We start from the raw sequence: 21,358 nt of genomic DNA, 5'->3' as shown, positions 1-21,358 counted from the left end.
AAAGGGGAACCCTTGTGCGCTGTTGGTGAGAATGCAAACTGGTGCAGCCACTGTGGAAACCAATATGGAAATACCTCAAAAAATTTGAAATGAAACTTCCTTTAGACCCGCAATTCCACTTCTGAGAATATATCCTAAGAACCCCAAAACACTGATTCAAAAGAATATACTCATCATATACACCTCTAAGTTCATAGCAGCATTATTTAAAACAGCCAAGTGTTGGAAACAGCTCAAGTGCCCATCAGTAGATGAAAAGATAAAAATGCCATGGTACATTTACACAGTGGGTGTGTAAATGGCTATGTGGCTGTAAAGAAGAAACTCTTACCTTTTGCAACAGTATGAATAAACCTGGAGATTATCATGTTAAGTAAAATAAGCCAGTCAGCGAAAGAAAATACCATATGATCTTACTTATATGTGGAATCTAATGAACAAAATAATCGAGAACAATATAGAAACAGAGACACATACATGGAACACACTGACAGCTGTCAGAGAGAAAGGGAGTGGGGAGGATGGGATGAAAGAAGGCAAAGAAATCAGCCAAAGAACAAATGAGGTCTCTCTGGAAAAAGTGCGGCCATTGCTAATCTAATTAGAATGGTTTGTAAATTATCAATGTAATCTGGATACACTGGAGAGTGTGTCCAGTCCACTCTCCTTGGATACAGAAGGCACATGTATCCATGAACTGGAGGCACATGTACGAATAATGATGGCTTCACTGTACTAGTCAGTGGGATGGTAGATGCCATTGAGTGAGCACGTGAACTGTGTGGCCATCTCATTCAAAATGACTGAGCAAATAAAGCGATGAATCTGCATCTAAAGTTGCTTTAAGCTTGAACATTCCTCCATGGAAACCATTCAGAAGATTCAGAAAGCAACAGTTATGGGCAACTGGTGATTGGCAGCTTCATCGTGACCATGTACCTGCCCATGCATCACATCTTGTTCAGAGTTTTTTGACAAAACATCAAATCAGGTGACTCAGCACTCCTGGAGCCCAGATTTGGTGGCTAAAGCTAAAATCACCTTTGAAAGAAAAGAGATTTTAGACAAATTCAGGAAAAAATGAGAGGGCAGCTGAGGGCAATTGGAAGAACTGGGTGAGGTCCCATGGTTCCTACTTTGAAGGAGACTGAGGCTTCGTTGTCCTATGTACAGGGTTCCTTATATCTTTAAATATTCAATAAATGTCTATTTTCATATTACATGGCTGGATAGGTTCTGGACAGACCTTGTAGATGCATAACCCACAGACACAGACAACAGTGTGGTGATGGCCAGAGAAAAGAAAAGACAAGGGCAGGGCAAGGTGGTCAAAAGGGGAGGATGGAAACATTTGTAATAATGTAAACCATAAATTAAAAAAAATCGGATAGTTCGTTTGTGTTATCACGGTTACTGTTTCATGAAAGAGGGACAAAGTAGGGAAAAAAGAAAAACAAACAGTTGAAAAAAAGGAAAATTCAATTCACAGTGATGGGGGAAGGATTGAGGAATTAAATGACAATTGTCTTATATTTGCCAAATACATAAGACCAGACACTGAAAATAATAAACAGAATACAATCTCTGCTTTCCAGAAGTTTCCTACGTACAAAAATTGTGCCACAGATAGTATGCAACATGTATTACAATAGCTGCAAAGACATCAGAAATATATATGCATAGAGTAACTTAAATCAAGCTACAAAAACCCTTACTTTATTGCAATAGCAGAAATACTGAGCAGGGGTTAGAGAGAGCTAAGAATAATACCAGGAAACAAATCAAATTCTGTGCGAACAGTGTATCTGGAATCTCCGAGCAAGCCCCAAGCTACATTTCCTAGTCAAACAAATGGCTCCTAGAACACACCTTCCCAATCCAGAGAAACTGTCACAGAGGGTGGGACCCAATCTGGCAGAACATTAGGAGAGAGAGGGTAGATATTTGAAAATCACTAAATATTTAGAATTCCCATGCTGAAAATCTGAATGCTCTAGCAATAACACCAGAGACTTAAAACTACCACAATCAAGCATGACAAGCAGAAGGGTTATTTGTTATGGAACGTGTCAACTTATATCCACTCACATTCCCTGACAAAGTGACTTTTTTGAAGAATGATGTTATATAAACCTAAAGCTACACAAAGAAGAAATATATGTATATTCCATTTATAAAAGAGTAACTTAGGGAGAAAAAAAGGAAAGCCACAAACCTGGAGAATAAATTGCAATACATGAACATGACAAATGGTTAGTACAGTACCACAGCCCCCATCCATGGTTTTCACTTTCCGCAGTTTCAGTTACCCACAGTCAACCATGGTCCAAAAATATTAAATGAAAAATTGCAGAAATACACAATTTACCAGTTTTAAATTGAGGGTCACTCTGCATAGTGTGATGAAGTCTCCCACACACCACTCCATCACTCCAGGACTCGAATCACCCCTCGTCCGGCACGTTCATGAGGTGCACACTCCCTGCCTCGTTAGTCACTGAGCAGCAATCTCAGATACCAGACCCGCTGGCAAGCTATCACAGTGCTTGCATTTAAGTGACCCTGATTTCACTTAATAATGGCCCAAAACACAAGAGGAGCCATTCTGGCAATTCAGATACTCGAGAAGAAACCCAGAAGTGCTTCCTTCGAGTGCAAAGGGGAAAGTTCTTGACTTGATATGGCATTGTTTCACCTCACATCATCATAAGGGTGAATACAGTACAATAAGGTATTTTGAAAGAGAGACCACAATCACATACCATTTATTTCAGTATACTGTTACAATGGTCTATTTTATCATTAATTGTTGCTATTAATCTCTTACTGTGCCTAACATATAAATTACACTTCATCATAAGTATGTATGTATAGAAAAACACTTTACATATGCATACACACAAACAGGGTTCAGTACTATCCATGGTTACAGGCATCCACGGGGGGCTCCTGGAAGGTATCCCCTATATATAAGAGGGGAATGCTATAGTCAAAAGAAATGATGAGTTTCTACTAATCAATTAAAAAAGACAAACAGAAAAATAAACCTCACCTCAAAATGAACAAAAGAAAACCTATGTTACATAAATATATAAAAATGTGTTCGACCTTAATAGGAATTAGGTCAAAGCAAATAAAACCAAACTGAGATACTATTTTAAACTTATCATATTGGCAAAATAAGTTGAACAAAATAAAGTGCTGAAGATGTTGTAGAGCAATAAGAACTTTCATACATGCTCAAGATAGTAGAAATTGGTCCAACTGCTTTGAAAAACAGTCTAGGGCTGTCCAATAAATCTGAAAAGGCTTGAAAGTTAACTTGTTTTTAAAAGTACATATTAAAACTACAATAAAAATCAAGGTTAATATCACCGAATTCAGAATAGTGATTGCCTACAGGAGGGAGAAAAGATGGAAGATACTAACAGGAAAGGATATATAGGGGACTTCATTTACATTATGTCCTGTCTCTTAAGCTGGATGGTAGATAATGGAATGATAGCTCTAATAACAGACTGGAAGATGACAGACAGACAGATAGACAGACAAGTGGATAAAGTATAAGGATAAAGTGTTTCAATGAAAAAAACTTAAGGAAACTAGTTATTTTTAATTAGAAAGATTTAAGCACTTTAATGGCAAAGATTAAAGAATGGATAGAAGAAAAACAAAGCTGGAGGACTCACACTTTCCAAGTTCAAAACTCACTACAAAGCTACGGGAATCTAAACAACACGGCACTAAACATGAGGATAGAAATCTAGAACAGTGGAATACAATCAAAAGGAGTCCAGAAATAAACCCATACATTTATGGTTAATTGATTTTCAACAGGAGTGCCAAGATCTTTCAATGGGAAAGGAACGTTTTCTTCAACAAAAGTGCTGGGACAATAGGATGTTCACATGCAAAAGATTGAAAATGGACCTCTACCTCGTATCACATACACAAGTCACCACAAAATGGATCAAAGGCCTAAATATAAGAGCTAAAATCACAAAACACTAAAAGAAAACAGGGAGCCCTGGCTGGTGTAGCTCAGTGGATTGAGTGCGGGCCTGCAAACCACAAGATTGCAGTTCGATTCCCAGTCAGGGCACATGCCTAGGTTGCAGGCCAATTCCCTGCAGGCCAGTTCCCAGTAGGGGAAGCATGAAAGGCAACCATACATTGATGTTTCTCTCCCTCTCTCTTTCCCTTCCCCTCTAAAGATAAATAAATAAAATCTTTAAAAAATATTTAAAAAAAAAACCGAAAACAGGGATAAATCTTTTGACCTCAGATTTGGCTATGGATTCTTAGATATGAGACCAAAAGCTGGTGCAAGAGAAACGAAAGAATGGAAAATTAGACTATATCAAAATTTAAAATGTTCGTGCTTCAAAGAACATTATAAACAAAATTAAAAGAAAACATACAGAATTGAATAAAATACTTACCAATCATACATATGATAAGGATCTAGTATTCAGAATATACAGAAACCTGTTAAAATGGAACTTGAAAAAAAAATAAACAATCAATTTAAAAAACGGGCAAAGCACTTGAACAGATGTTTTTTCCAAAGAAAATATAGGAATAACTAACAAGTATATGGAAAGATGTTTAACATTATAAGTTATTCAGGAAATAAAAATTAAAATCACAGTGAGGTACCACTCCACACCTATTAGGATGGCTATAAAGAACAATACCACGCAAAGCAAACAGAAAAAAGAAAACACTGGCAATGGAGAAATTGAACCTTCATATACTGCAGGTCAGCCAGAAAAATGGCTTAGTTGTTGTGGAAAACAGTTTGGTATTTCCTCAAAATGTTAAATATAGTATTATCATATGACTCAGCAGTTCCACTCCTAAATATATACCCAAAAGGACTAAAAAAGGTACATGTACAATCATGTTTACAGCAGCATTGTTCACAATAGCCAAAACATAGAAATAGATTACATGCCCATCAATTGACAAATGGGTAGATAAATTGTGGTATATGCACACAATGAAATATTATTCACCTATGTAAAGCACTGAAGTACTGATTTATGCTAAGATGTGCATATACCTCCAAAACATTATGCCAGGCAAAAGAATTCAGAAACAAAAGGTTATATACTGTAAGATTCCATTTATAAGAAATCGTAACAGATAAATCCATAGAGACAAAACATTGAATGTGGCTGCTGAGGGCTGGGGAATAGAGAACAGAAAGAAACTGCTTAAAGGGTACGATGTTTCCCTTTGGAATAATGGAAACACAAAAGACTAGGCAGAGGGAGTGACAGCACAACATAATAAATGTACTAGCATGCCACAGAATTGTTCACTTCAAAATGGTTAATGGGATGTTATGTGAATGTCACCTCAGTAAGTATTTAAACAAAAATTTAACAAAATCAATTGAATAGAATATATGCAGCAAGAAAATAAGGATGAGGGATGCAGTCAGATTCTAAGGGAATATAGGCATAAAGTCTAGAGCCAGTGTTACCTAGTCTTGGCAAAGAATAGAAACTGTGTGAAAATATAGGGAAATCCTATGATGGAGAAGAGAAAAACTGAGAGTTCACTTAAGGCGGCTGAGATGTTCTCAGTAAAACATAAAGTGCACATGTTAAGTACACAAAAGTATAGTGTGAGGTGAGACAATAAACAGAAAAGACATAGTTTATATCCTAGGACCCTTTCAAGTGCCATCAGGAAGCAGACAAAGCTAAAACCTTCTGGAACATGTGCAACTGCACTAGTAACCAGAGAAAGAGAAATTAACACAATACCAATACACCATTTTTCCTCTTGAATGCAAAGAGAAAAGATATTAATAGTGATCAGTGTTGAGGGTGTGGGAAAAGAGGTACTTTCAAATACTGCAGGTGCTTTTTCCAGTGTGTATCTGGTAATACACACCATAAACCATGGAGGAGAAAAAGCCAGAATTCCAGTTCTATAAACTTATCCCAGGTCAGTATTAGGCAAGTGCGCAAGGACATATGTATAAAGATTGTTTATTGTCAATAACACATCCATACAAAAATGCCAAAAAGATGCATCGACAATGGCTATGTGGTCATTAACAATGATGACTGAGATAGATATTTGGTAATATGAAAGATGCTCATGTCAAATTTCTTGTGAAAATGCATAATACAAAAAATTCAAAGTATAATTCTATTTTTATGAAAATATATCTTACATATATAATTAAATATATCTAATAATTATACATATGCATATTTTTAAGTTTTACCTAAGTGACAACAGAATTACTTTTTCATACTTTATTTTCTTAATCTTTCAATGATTACAGTGTGCTTTTATATCAGAAAAAAATCTTGCCATTTTATCCATTTTGAAATGGGAAAAGGGACAAAGGCTAAGTAAATATTTGAACTCCATCTCTGTTTTGACAGCTTGAAAATAAGTCACTAGGAGAAAACACAAGGCAAAACCTACACATGGGGCTGATGCATATTTGTTTGCTTTTCTGAAAAAGCACGAAAAGGATCAACAGTGACTTAAAGGAAGAGAAGATAGTTAAGAGAATAAAGGAAAGGATGGGAGAAAGAAAATAGGAAAGAGAAGAAGAAAGGAAAGGAGCCGGAGTGTGCCAGGTCTTCAGTCCCAACTGTTTGTTTTACCTCAAAAATCCGCAATGCTTAATACTGATTAATAAAGTTGATGGATTAAATATGCAGTTGGGCCAATACACCCACACTTTCCTGGTACCACATTGTTATGTCATGCGATTATTCTTTCACCTGGAGTGTCTTCACAATCTGACCTGGAGTTAGACATAAGCCTGACTCTGATTACACCACAAATCCCTGGACAAGTAGACAAAAGGACTAACGCAGCACTCTGAAAAGTAAACAGACAAATTGTGATTAAAAGTGAAAATCTGAAGAAGTAAAAACACGGGATGAATTGTAAGGATTGTTTGTTCATTTTCTCACATCCTTTTGCCCCAAAGATGGGTCCCAGGTACAGAGCTGTACTAATGAGAAACCTGTTTTTCTGCACATAGGTAAAGGGCTTCTATAAGTTGGAATAGACAACTGAGCCCCAAAAAGATGCCCCAATTCTACGTGTACAAGTATCAAGTAACCCCTGAGCTATACATGCAGAATGCAGGTTTAAACCAGCACAGCAGACTGAGGAAATTGAACTGACATGTGTAATATTCACGGAAGTTTCAAACTAACCTCTGAAATACATATGTGAGGACAGATACAAATCAGCACAGAAAAGACTCACACTGAGATCTGAAATCTTTGCCCACAGGAAGCAAGTCAGAACCTAAAACCTAAACCTCACCAGACTGATTATCTAATAATCAAAGAAAATATCAATAGTTACCACAGGATTATATTAAGATACAGTGTACACAATTTATGATGGACAACTTCCAGTATATAATCTAAAACTAATAAAGAGCAAGGGAAATGTGACCAATTCTTAATAGCAGTCTATCTTGAGATGACCCAAATGTTGGAACTATCAGAGATTTTAAAGTAACTATTGTAACCATGCTCCATGAGGTTAAAAAAATAACCATTTGAGAAAAATGAAAATATAGAAATTGTTACCATAAAAATAGGAACAACAAAAAATAACCAAATACAATTTTTAAGACTAAAAAAATCTAAAATTAAATAAAATGTATTTGACGACCAATGCAGCAAATAGAAAGGAGGAAAGAATCACTGAACATGAAGATGGGTCAACAGAAAATATCAGATATGAATAACAGAGAAAAAAGATAGAAAAAAAATAAGCCCATCTTGGGATCTTCAGAATAAAATTAACAAATCCAATATGGTTGTAATTTGAGTGCCAGAAGCACAGGAGGAAGACATTGAAACAGAAAAGTTATCTAAAGAAGTAATGACAAGAAACTTACTAAACTGGTGAAAGACATAAATTTACAGATTCAAGCTCAGTGAACCCCAAAACAGATTAACTCAAAGAAAACCACATTAAACATGTCAAAAACAGACTGACAAAAAAAAGATAATGAAAAAAAATCTAGAAAGTAGCAAGAGAAAGATAAGGTATTACATACAGGAGAAAAACAAATGAAGTGACTATGCGTTTCTCTACAGAAATCATAGAGGCAGAAGACAATGTAACAATATCTTTAAATTGTTGAGAAAAAAGATTTATTGATCCAGATTTCGATACTGAATAAAAATATCCTTTATAATAAAAGGTAAATAATGACATTCTAGAACAAAGGAACACTAAGAAACCACCAGCAGATATGTTCTGTAAGAATGCTGTTTTCCATACTGAAAGGAAAAAAACACCAAAAGGAAACATGAATCTTTAGGAGTAAAGGGAGAACAAGAGAAATGGTAAATAACCAGGTAAATATAAAAGAATGCTGTTTTTCAGCAGAGGGGGCCACCATGTCCCCGCTCTGACCATGCCCCCACATACAGCTTCACAACCCAGGGACCTGGGCGGCCCTACCCTGGTGAACACCTAAGGCTCCGCTCCTCATACTTAACAGGCGTGAACAGACCAAAATCACTCAAGAAGATCTCAAAGCCCCAAGAGCCCATTAATCTAAGCGACGAAGAAATAGCAAAACTTTCAAATGCACAGTTCAAAACACTGGTGATCAGGATGCTCACAGAACTGGTTGATTTTAGTCACAAATTAGAGGAACATATGAAGGCTAAACTAATTGAAATGAAGGAAATTGCACAGGACACCAATAGTGATGAAAAGTAAACTGGGACTCAAATCAAGGGAGTGAACCAGAAGGAAGAAAAAAATGGCCAAACAAGAAAATATGAAGAAACAGGAATTCAAAAAAATGAGGAGAGACTCAGGAACCTCCAGGACATCTTTAAACGCTCCAACATCCGAACTATAGGGGTACCAGAAGAGGGAAAGGAACAGCCACCAGTGGAAAACTTATTTGAACAAATAATAAAGGAGAATTTCCCCAATCTGGCAAAGGAAATAGACTTCCAGGAAATCCAGGAAGCTCAGAGAGTACCAAAGAAGTTGGACCCAAGAAGAAATACACCAAGGCACATCAGAATTACATTAGCCAAGATTCAAATGAAGGCGAGAATCCTAGAAGCAGCAAGAGATAAGGGGACAGTCACCTACAAAGAAGTTCCCATCAGATTGTCAGCTGATTTCTCAAAAGAGACCTTACAGGCAAGAAGGGGCTGGAAAGAGGTATTCCAAGTCATGAAATCCAAAGATTGCTCTATCCAGCAAAACTTTCATTTAGAATGGAAGGACAGATAAAGTGCTTCTCAGATAAGATCATTTTCAAGGAGTTCATCATCACCAAGCCCTTAGTATATGAAATGTTAAAGGGACTTACCTAAGAAAAAGAAGATAAAAAAGATGAACAGTGAAAGGACAGCAAACTCACAGTTATTAACAACCACACCTAAAACAAAAGCAAACTAAGAGGACAGCTAGATCAGGAGCAGAACCATAGAAATGAAGATCACATGGAGGGTTAGCAACAGGGGAGTAGGAGAAGGAGAAGGGGGGAGAATGTACAGAAAATAAGTAGCATAGATGGTAGGTAGAAAATACATAGGGGGAGGGCAAGAATAGTATGGGAAATATAGAATTTAAAGAACTTGAGACACATGGTCATAAACTAAAGGGGGGAATGGTAGGGGAAGGGGTGTGCAGAGTGGAGGGGAATGAAAGGGGGAAATAGAACAACTGTAATGGCATAATCGATAAAATTAAAATAAGAATGCTGTTTTTCTTTTAAGTTATCTAAAATGCATATGACTATTTAAAGAAAAAAGTTTTAAAAGCAAATGGTGCAGTTTCCAGTGTTCATAGACATAATATATGTAACTTAAACAACACAAAGTAACCAAGTAGGGAGTAGGTATAAGGCTAGAATGTGCACTTTAATATAAATTAAACAGACTTCAAGAAGAAGAAAATTACCAGAGATAAATATGGATATTTCACAATGATAATTGTGTTCATGGCTGAACACAATTCAATTACACTGATCTATTTAACATTTATAGACCATTCCACCCCTAGGTTTTCTTCTTGAGAGAAATGCAAACATATGTCCACACAAAGACTTTTATACAAATATTCATAGCAGCTTAATTTGTAATAGCCCAAAACTGAAAACAACCTAATGTCTATCAGTAAGTGAATGGATAAACCAATGGGGGTATTTTTATACAATGGAACAATACTTAAAACAAAAAGGAAAGATTTGATACATATAACACTGACAGATAGACATCACAATATTAACATCTCAAAATCACTATACTGTCATACATATATACTGTATGACTCATTTATATAAAACTAGAAATCCAAAGTAATTTATAATGACAGAGTTAGATCACTGACTGCCTGCAGACAGGGGTAGAGAGATTAGAAAAAAGGTACAAGGATACATTGGTTTGTGATGAAAGTGCTTATTAACTTGATTATGTAATGGTTTTGCAAGTATGTACAGATGTCAAAAATGGATCAAATTGTATACTTTAAATATGTCTAGTTCATTACACTTTAATTATATCCCAATATGAAGGAAAATATTCTACCTGTCCTAAAGACAGAGTTTTTGAGGCATGGTCTGAGTGCAGGTCATTCACAAGAATTATCCAAGATTTCTTTAACATGCACATCTTGGTCCCCATCCCAGACCTACAGAACCTGACACTGTCAACAGACATTTCACATAATCTCCCCAGGTGACTGATTACTAGACACACATCTGACCACCACTGTTTAAGACCCAGTTCAAATGCCACCTCCTCTATGATTCCTCCACTGACTTTACTGAGAGAGTTCCCTCTTCACATCTCCCAACACTCCATCTCAAGAATGGCACTTATACTACACCATGCTTTAATTACAGTCTTTCCTTCCCTACTACACTTCACATTTATTGATTTTTGTTCCTTTTTTGTCTGGCACAGTGCCTCACACACACACACAAGATGCTAAGTAAGGGAATTACATGTCTGCTTGTAAGTAACACAAAGCTGGTACAGTCTTGGTTCATGCCATCTAAAAGTTTACCAACATAGATGATCAACACTGAGTCATATAAATCTATTTAGAAGCTGTAGAGATTGGCTACCAAATAGAGGAACAGACTGGAAATAGATTTACACTTACATAGGAAAGAAGCATTAGGTATGCCAACTGGGTATCCAAGCAAAGGTAAAGGTATACAACCCTTTACAAACAGAAACTAACTTATTCTGGGGCGCACCCTCTAAATATCCCCTATCAACCATATTCCAACCTGAATGTAGCCAGGACATAGCTTGGTACTTCTTCAATCCCTCACTCCTCCCCTTCTGCCCACTGTCCTCTACTACAAATACCATATGGGGTGCTGTCATCATTCCTTTTTATGCCTGTGTGTGCTGTGCTGTTTTCAAGGTCAAAGATACTTACTTGCTTTCTATAGCCTTAGAAGAAACTCAAAAAATACTTGACAAACAAATGAACAAAATAAAAATGACTGTTCAAAAACTTGAAAACTGTTCATGTACGTATTTATAGGTTTTCCCCCAAAAGAGTAAATTTTTTAATTTGAACGAAGAAGTAAGGAAGGTGATTCCATTTTTTAAAAGATATTTTCCACTTCAGAGCCTTTCCTACCTCTGCCCCTGGTCTATGTACAATCTTCTAAATTCCACAGGGGCTCAATAAATAAATTCCTTCCTGGCACAATCACGACTCATAATCACCCCTGGTGATGGTTTTAGATGTTCATGCTCTGCATGCTATCTGAAAAGATATTAGCAGCCTGAGTCAACCCAGCTGGAAAAAAGTGTGCAATATTCAAGGAACACAACACCTTACTGTCCTCAAAAATCTCCTCAAAGAAAAAAACAATCACATTATGAAAACAGTCACCACCCACCTCATAATTAAATGTGAGTCTGAAAGCAATGGCAAAGACACTAGCTTAAAGAAGAATTAAAGTAAAATTCTATAAGTTATTGGGAAGAGCCTCATCTTATTTTGTACACAAAAATACATATATGCCATAATCAACTCAATTCTGCGACAAAATGTCTTCACTGACTATTCAAATAGCAATCAAATCTCATGCACTCTACCACAGGAGATGATACACATGGCGGCGGCATTGCCCTTCTTCAGGGTAACAACTACAGAACAGAGTCTTCTTTGTTGTTGTTTGTTTCATTTGGTTGCAGTTCTTCATTCTATGTGAGAATATATTTGAAATGAATTTCTAGTCCCTCGCTATTCAGGTAGCACAACATCGTAACTAAATGTGGTCCCAAAGACTTGGACAAGTCACATTACTATTGTCTAGCTATTTGATCCCGACCGCCTTTCTCAGGCTCTGTAAAACAGGGATAATGACAGCTCTACCTCAGAGCCTTGTTATCAAGATTAAATTAAAGAAAGCATCTAAAACAGTCAGTGAGATGCTGGCATACAGCACCTATGTAAGAATTTTAAAGGAGAATCTACAACCATCCACTTTATTGTTTCTTGGATGTTCTATTTTAAAAGGCAAGTGATGTGAGGGGAGAGGAGGGAAGAAAATATAAGAGAATTAAAGGAATGAATTACACATAATCTTCTCTGGGCTGTGGAAACTCAGAAATAAGAAAATAAGCTGCAAGTACAAATACTGTCTGGGGTTAGTGACTTCCAGACACACAGTTTAAAGATTTAACTATATATGCCAAAACACATTTGAGTCTGAGAACACAGAGCACAGCTTTGTCATAATAACTTCAAGTTCAAATAGCAAAGCCTACACAGAATTTTTCTAAAACCATCTATTTTTCCTTTTCTTTAGTTTCTCTCACTCACAAGATATTTAATTTAAATTTTATGTGTATAATTTCCCAGCAACTTAAAGCATATCCTACCAAAACTGTGAATCTCTCAAACATACTTTTATCTTAGATGTCTTCTTTCTTTTCTCTCTTTTCTTTTGTCACTTCACCATTTCCTTCAAGAATATCTGACATGCTAATCTAATTATAGAATAGTAGTCTCATTAATGTGCAATAATTACTTGAAAACCTGTTTCAGACAACTATACTCATCAATTACTGTGTGAATAAACCTCATAAAAACCCATCAATGATACTGGACAATAACTAGGAAGCACAATTCCAAGTGACAACTAATATGTAAGATGCTCATCCCCCAATTTACTTTCTCAGCTCTGGCCCCTGACACCAAGCACTCCTGAGAGAACACCGCCAAGGATTCCTTCAAACTGCTTGTCCATAAAACAAAATAGTCCCATTCATTTATTTTTGCTTTTACTTCCCTTGCCTTTGAAGTCAAATACATAAAGTCCTCTCTAAGACCACGTCCATAAGTAAGGTCCATACTAAACTTATGGACCTTTCTCTTTCAGGTCTTATATCTAGGTCTTTGATCCCAACAGATATATGACAAGATACTCCCCTTCACTAGCTATTGGGGAAATGCAAATCAAAACTACAATGAGATACCACCTCAAACCTATAGATCAGCTATTGTCAACAAGAAACTTAATAACAAGAGTTGGAAAGGTTGTGGGAAAAAGGAACTCTTGCTCACTGCTGGTGGGAGTGTAAACTGGTACAGCCACTATGGAAAAAAGTCTAGCTATTCCTCAAAAATTTAAGAATAGAGTTACCATATGACCCAGCAACCCCTTTTCTGGGTATCTACCCCAAAACACTCATTTCTAAAGATTCACAGGTGGGCAAAGAAGATTTACAGTTGTTTGTATGGAAAAATATATGATACAAAAATAAATAGTAATTCAAGAATAAACTCTGTTTCACTTACAGCTGTAAACCCTCTTTTGCCCACCCCTGTATATGGACCCCTATGTTCACTGCAGTATTATTCACAGTGTCCAAGATATGGAAACAACCAAAAAGTCCTTCAACAGATGATTAAAGAATATGTGGTATACATATACAATAGAATATTATCCATAAGAAAAGACTGAAATGCTGCTATTTGTGACAACACAAGTGGACCTTGAGAAAATCATGCGAAGTGGAAGAAGTCGGAGAGAAAAGGCCAAGAACCATATGATTCCACTCATATGTGGGAAATAAAACTGAAAGCTACAAATAAACAAACAAGACCAAAAAACAACAAAAATTCATACACACAGATAACAGTATGGTGCTTACCAGAGGGAAAGTGGGGAGGAGGAGAAATAGTAAAGGGTAAAGGAGGTCAAATATGTGGTAACGCATAGAGATACTTCTCACTAAGTATCATTAGAAGCAGAGCTTAAGATTGGCAGAGGTGAACAGGTGACAATAACTCTGCCAAATATAAAAGTGAGGATTAGTATATATTTAGACTAAAGAGATATTTTTGTAAGATTTCCAATAAATAAGTTAATTTATATATATAATTTTTTTCCTTGGTTGACTTAGGAGTTTGGGAGGGGTTCTGGTGTTTTTGTTTTTTTTTTAATTAAAGTATGGATGACTTTTTTTTAAAAAAAAAACCTCACAGCTCTAAACTTAAGTTTAGAAATAATCATTTTTAGTAAGTAATGGTCCTGCGGAGAAGAGCTGGAAAGATCTTTCTCAAGTACCTATAGATATAGATAAAATTTATACAGAGACCAGTGTTCTTACTTGTTTTCTACCAGGTGGCACTGCCAACATTGAGGACCTCAAACAACTAAACATTATATGCCTAAGTATTCTCATATTGCATTTTATTGTATGTATGATACATCTGCAATATGAACAAAAAAGGATTATATACTGGCTTTGTCCTTAAATAGTTCAGAAGACAAATGACACTCATGTGACATGCACCAAAAACCAGTGGGGTAATTAAAAAGCAACACACCAACAAATATAAAACAGCAAAGTACAAATCCAATGGCTAAGTGCTACCAAGAAAAATCTCCAAAACAAAGAACCATTACAAAATTAGGTGGGAGAGATTAAGTTCTTCCAGAGTTACTATAAGCATCAGAGATAAGTCTGGAGGGCACTAAGAGTAAAGATGGTAGGGCTATCCCTATAAGAAGATGCAAATGAGCATGTAAATAAGTATGTACATGAGGTTAAATGGGAGGAGGTTGCTTTTTAAGAGAGCCTGTAAATAAAAAGTTGGATTCTTTTCTACCTGAATTTACTAGTTGTTGTTCCATCACTCCACAGCCAAGGACTTCCAGCCATTCTCCATGGAAGTGGATCTCCATCTCGAAGGAAGGGTGAGTAAAAGGAAAGTAGCAGTCTACCCATCTAATGTCCAGATCTGCAAAGATGCCAAATAAAAAGTGTTAAAAGGCACTCTACCCTTTCTTATGATCAAATTTATCCTTCAGCTATTGACACCAGTTTCTACACTCTGAGTAAAATAAATAGCAAACAAATTAATTTGCAACCTCATAGGGGTAGGCAATAAATCTTAAAACTTGTAAAAAACTAGGTATGTCTTTTTCAATATGAAAAGCACTTTCTGCAGTTTCAGGACCCTCCAAAACTGAATCAATCACCTGTTAAATCCCTGAAACTACCTGGCAGAAGAAAAATTAGATCAAGATCATGGGAAAGCAAGTAATTCTACTTAGTTTCTTTAAGTGAAAATGGCATCTTTTCAGTTAAAACAAAAATATTTTATTATATTATCCTTCAAACTTGCATATCAACAATATGACCAATTTAGGATAATCAACTTTCACTTCTCTAAATATTAATTTTTAATTAAGTTTATAAGAGCCAATAAAATATTAAAATAAGATCAGCTAAATTTAAGTAAAACATTTAAAAAGTCAAAACTTTTTTTCTACAGATGATTGATAAACATACTTTTAAAGAAACAAAGTACATGCTAAATGCTAGAATTAATTTCTCAATAAGCAATCATTAAGTATGGTACTTATAAACAAAGATATTATTGTTTAACAAAGGAAAAGACTAAAGAACTCAAAACAAAGCCTAGGAAGTGCAGAGGTTACTAAAAGCAGAGAAACCAGACAAGACGGTCATTTAGTAACTAGATGACCACTGTGAGGAGCACACAAAAAAAGTGGGCACTGGGCAAATCACCAATGGTCTCCACCCTACATTCCTTTCTGTCCATGAAATGATCTTTCTCTTCTTTAAGGCAACACTCCTGAAGGTACTCATGCATGACAGCATGCCCTTTTGTGAACTTAAAATACTGTGTTTCCTCATCCAAGAATATTTGCATTTTAAACCTAATGGGGATCAAAATGTGAAAAAAATAGAAATAATACCAAAAATTGCTTCCATTTATTGAGCACTTACTATGCCTCTATCATCTCACTTCACAGATAGGGAGAAAAACTATTAGAAAGACCTAGTGTCCTGCCTAAAGGCACAGAGGTAGCATGTGACTAAGTTATACCCACGTCAGCCTGACTCCAAAATTCCTACTCTTAACAATTAAAACATTTCCCTGCCCATCAAAAAAGATATTTCAAGAATCCAAAATCAGGTGAGAATGAAATTATGAGATACTGAGACCTTTCCTATGCCCCAAATTATTTTGCAGAAGATAGATCTTCCTTTCATTGTTCTATTTTAGTTGCATTTATTTTCCCATTTCCCTGTTGTCTAAGGCAACTGAATAACTAATTTCTGTTTATAATAGCAATATATAATATTTCCCCCTTTTACCATGCATGTGGTATAATAGACAAATATTAAACTACACATTTTAGCATAGAATTTAATAAATGTTGACATATGTATATACATTTATGAAACTGTCACCACAACAAATACAATGAATATATCCATCACCCCCTAAAGTTTCCACATACCCTTCCATAATCCTACCTACCTGCCCATCAGCCCTTCCTCTCTCTCCTCATCCTCATTACCCCGGGCAACCACTGATCTTCTTTCTGTCACTATAGATGAGTTTGCATCTCCTAGAATTTCTAAAAGTGGAATCATATAGAATGTACTCTTTTTTTGTCTGGCTTCTTTCATCCCACATAATTAAGATTCACCTATGTTGTTGTACATATTGACAATTGGTTCCTTTTCATTACTGAATGGGTTGTGCCAGCACTTTTTTCTAATTGGGAAAAAAAGCAGGCCCTGTTGCAGGCCAGTGGGAGAATGTCTGCAGGTCCCCTGAGTCACCCAGACTTTTCCATACAGATGGCCTATGTGCAGAGCAATTGCTGATTCACAACCGTAGTCTGGGAAGAAAGTATCTGTACACCTGTGTGACAGACCATCTTTGGGATCAACAGTCACCCACCAATATTCTTATTAAAAATTTCCAGAGCCAATCCTGCTGGCAAACAGAAATGTGTGATGCACTGGGATGTATAACTGAGTGAAGAAGGACTGGCACACAAAACAATTTTCATCATTCTTTCTGGTACTCTTGGCAGGTAAATAAAAATCACATTCTGAAAACAATTTACAAAAATGAATTTTGTGTACATGGCTTTTTATACTTAGCTCAAATTTTACCAAAAGCAAGAGGACGACTCAGGGTTTACCGTGATGACTTTGCTATAACGTAATTCAACATCACCTAAGTGTCTGAAATATAGGTGAGCTCAACAAAAACTAATTATGTCTTTATATCTCCTTATTTATTCCTTTGGACACTGTAAATAAAATAGCATAGTTTATATAGCTTTATCTCACATTTATAAAACCTTAAGTTTCCCCTAGTCAAAGAAAAACAAGTTGAGACTTCAATAAGCCCTCAAAATAATCACAAGTGTTGATTACAGTAGTTCTGTTATCAATGTCTATTAAGACCAAACTGAATCCCTACTGCACAGTCTGTGGGAGGCTGAACCTCCCCAGAAACAGGGCCCGTCTGAGCAGGTGGTACATCAAAGCATAAGCACTGAAGTGAAGAGTGATGTGATGATCTCACCCCTGCTCCAGAAACCTTTTACTGAAGGGCTTTTTCTTTACCACTTATAAAACTAGAAAAAAATGTAACTTTGGATTAAAATTTTTAAATATTGAGTAATAAATTCTTAAGATAAATTTCCCATGTGTTGGTTGCATGAGTCCTTGTTCTTCTTTGGGTTAAGACCTCTGCCACCACAGCCCTTAGTTTCTTCTTCTGTGATCCTACAGGTGGCTCACTCAGTAGGGATGAAAGGTTAATTGTTCCACCCTGAAAAGTGCACCCAGCAAAGCAAGAAAAGGCAGGAAAGTTAGCCAAAGTTTTCCAGAATGCATGAAGATGGTTAATATTAATGATCTGTGGAATAAAATTCAATGATAATATCACAGAAAATAAGACAGAAAACACAGCGTGTCGAAAGTTTCGTCTAAGAAAACTGGGAAGTTTTTAACCCTTTTCACTTCCTCAGATCTTCTAATGAAAGTTTCCACCTTAAATCTCTATGACCCTGCAATGAATGTCGAATCCATAAACCATGTATTTTCTTTGTTCTACTACTATAAAGATATCTTCAGTTCTTAAATTCTGCTTTCTTCACATAAACAGACAAAAAACAAAATTCCACTTTTGAGAAGCATGTGTATCCAATTCAAATGTCATAATTATTTCTAAGCCAACTATATTAATGTGTAATTTTTGCCAAAAACCAGTTCTCTTTTATACATTCTAACAATTTAAATTTCAGTTACACTGACACATTAACAGCAATTTTTTTTAAGTCTCTGGTCATGGAATTACTTACTGAATATTTTCATATTATCCCCAAAATATACTTTCATCTTGTTTTCATCCTATAACCTCAATACAGTAAGAATAATTATAGCAGGTTAAAAAGCATCCTGATATTAAGATATGATGCATCTTATATTAAGAGATATGATACTGAATAATCAGATCAAAACTCTACTGAGTATGGTTTATTTCAGATGCAAAATATCAAGAGTCAGTAAAAAAATCCACTAAAAATATGTATTTTGTGTAATACATTAACAGAGGGAAATTTCTTACAAACATGTCCGACTATGGATTCATTATGAATTACATTAACCTCTTATTTTAACAGAGGAAAAATTAAATACACACATCTAATGAAAAATAATGCCAAAGTGCTTTCTTTTGTTTGGACATAAAATTTTATTAAACCATATTCACAAATGAAGCTTAGAGCTTTATAAAAATTGCCTTAGAACTCTGTGAGATTATAGCCAAGAACCTAGAGCCAAGTAGAAGAAAAAGCACCTTAGAACAAACCAAACCTAGATTCACATCTCGGATTTCTACCTTTTTTTTCTATAAAACCATGGGAGGGTTAGTTAACCTCTCTGAGTCCCTGCTGCCTCATTCCCCCACTGAGCACAATGACAGGCATTCCACCCAGTAGTTCTAAGTAAGACCCCACAGGAGCCTGCTTTTTCTCAGAGATCCTCTTTGGAGTCTGGGGTACTGTCTGTGCTTTCTCTCCAGGGTGAAGATGCTGAGTTTGTTCAAGAATGAGAAACAGTCACAAGAAGCATTTCCTCAGTTGGGACCTCAAAAGTGATTAGTGAAAATTCCTTCAGGATAGCAATGTGAGCCCAAATTGAAGAGGTGTATAGGAACTCCACTTCAGCAGGACACTACCTGCCCCTCCCTGCCACAGAAAATCAGGGGCCAGGAAAGGCAGCACAACATCCTGTCCACTCCATGTACCAGCCTCTGGACTTCCTGACCCTTGGAGAGACCAATCAGGGACATAATGCAGGGGTATGTCTGAGTGTGTGTGTGGTGGGGGCTGCAGGAGTTGGGAGGGCTCTTCCCACCACTCCCTGACTTTTATGCAATGTTGCCGTGCCTAAGCACTCTCACACATTATAAATATTGAATAGATGTCATTCCATCTGACCTCCAACTCACCTTCATGATAGGTCTTATATAAACATAATATAACATTTCATTTCCCTGACTCACTGACACACTGAGGGACCCTTCCTCTGTTTCTCATAACTGTCATATTTAAAGATGGGACTTCGCTATCAGAACCACCTCCCCGAGTTGTGAAAGGTTGACGGTCCAAACTATAGCATACACCAGTAATTTTAGATTTTCTACCAAGGATACTCTCCACTGAAGCAGAAAGCTTTAAAAATTGACCATACAAATATACAATTAATCACTGCTGTAGCGCATCCAATTTTTAACAGGTTTTCCTTCCACTGGCATCAGAGAAATAGGAGAATGTGGCGCCCTGATCCCAGTACTGCTACTTGCGCTTTCTGCAAAAGGATACATGTAACTGTATAATAATAGGGCATTAGTGCAAAGTCTCACATCCCTAACTCTGTCCCACCCCTGTCCTCCTAGACCTTTATGGGTAAACTAGAGTTTCCTTTTCACTGACAGATGTAAGCAAATGCAAACACGCAGCTCTGTTTTCTGTCCTTTCTGAGATACAGGACAGCGTACTCTGCATATTATTCTGCACCATACTTTTATTCACTTAATGACATGTTCTAGAGGCCTCTTCAGCCAAATACATATAGCATCTTCTCATTCATGTTCTAATTCCTGCATGGTGTTCCATCAAGTGGCTATGCCATGTTCACAGAAGAAGTCCTTACTGATATATATTTGGACTATATCCAAGTACTTTGATATGAAAAATGTCACTGCAACAAAGTAGCCTGATGTGTCAAAGAGTAAAGTTTGATAATTTTAATACGATTGTAAACTTGAAGATTTAGCAATGAAAACTATCCAAAGTGACTGCTTTTATATTTACAAAAGAAAAAAGTAACTGAAAGAAAGTAAACAGAGACTAGTGAACTGTAACAAATGGCCACCTATATATGTAATTGGAGTCTCTATATGAAGGGAGTGACAGAAAATATCTGAAGAAACGATTTCCCAAAATTTCTCAAATTTGATGACAAATATAAACCCATATATCAAAGAAGCTCAACCAAACCGGGGTGCAAGAAATCTGATAAAAACTACACTTACACAAGTCATAATCAAATCTCTTAAAACCCAGGACGAAGAAAGTATTTCAAAAATAGTCAAAGAGAAATGAAACATTATGCACAGAGGAATACAGGCAAATGCGAAGACGACAGCAGATTTCTCACAGGAACAATGCAAGTGAGAAGAACGAGAGAGAATATCTTTAAAGAACAGAAAGAAAAAAACTGTCAAGACAGAATTATTTACTCAGCAAAAGTATTTCAAAAATAAACACAAAATAAAGACTTTTTTTCAGCTATGGCAAAGCTGAAAGAATTCACTGCTAAAAGACCTGTATTACAAGAAATATTCATGACAGTCCTTTGAGTGGAAGAAAAATAACATCAGTTGTAAACCTAAACAAACAGCTGGAAATAATAATTACCTAGGTAAATATCAGACTTTTTTCTAATTGTGTCTCCTTAAAAGCTAATCAAGTGTTAAAAAAAAAACCAAAATGTAT

At 36.2% G+C, this 21,358-nt stretch overlaps 1 protein-coding gene across 5 annotated transcripts in view; it reads right to left on the bottom strand.

Annotated features, from left to right (window-relative positions):
* FARS2 (phenylalanyl-tRNA synthetase 2, mitochondrial) overlaps positions 1 to 21,358 on the bottom strand; it is a 571,180-nt gene that overhangs the window by 371,120 nt on the left and 178,702 nt on the right. For 4 of the 5 annotated variants that reach the window (XM_053664097.1, XM_053664098.1, XM_053664100.1 and 1 more), the window contains exon 4: positions 15,127 to 15,258. The exons of the other annotated variant lie outside the window; for it this stretch is intronic. In XM_053664097.1, coding sequence (XP_053520072.1) covers positions 15,127 to 15,258 — 132 coding nt within the window. The remainder of the gene's footprint in view (positions 1 to 15,126; positions 15,259 to 21,358) is intronic. 5 annotated transcript variants of the gene reach the window in all.

This window comes from Artibeus jamaicensis, unplaced genomic scaffold, assembly GCF_021234435.1.
Source record: "Artibeus jamaicensis isolate MK-2021 breed Jamaican fruit bat unplaced genomic scaffold, CSHL_Jam_final contig_335, whole genome shotgun sequence".
Lineage (NCBI taxonomy): Eukaryota > Metazoa > Chordata > Mammalia > Chiroptera > Phyllostomidae > Artibeus > Artibeus jamaicensis.
Note: the sequence above shows the minus strand (reverse complement) of the source record. Positions and strands in the feature narration are given on the sequence as shown.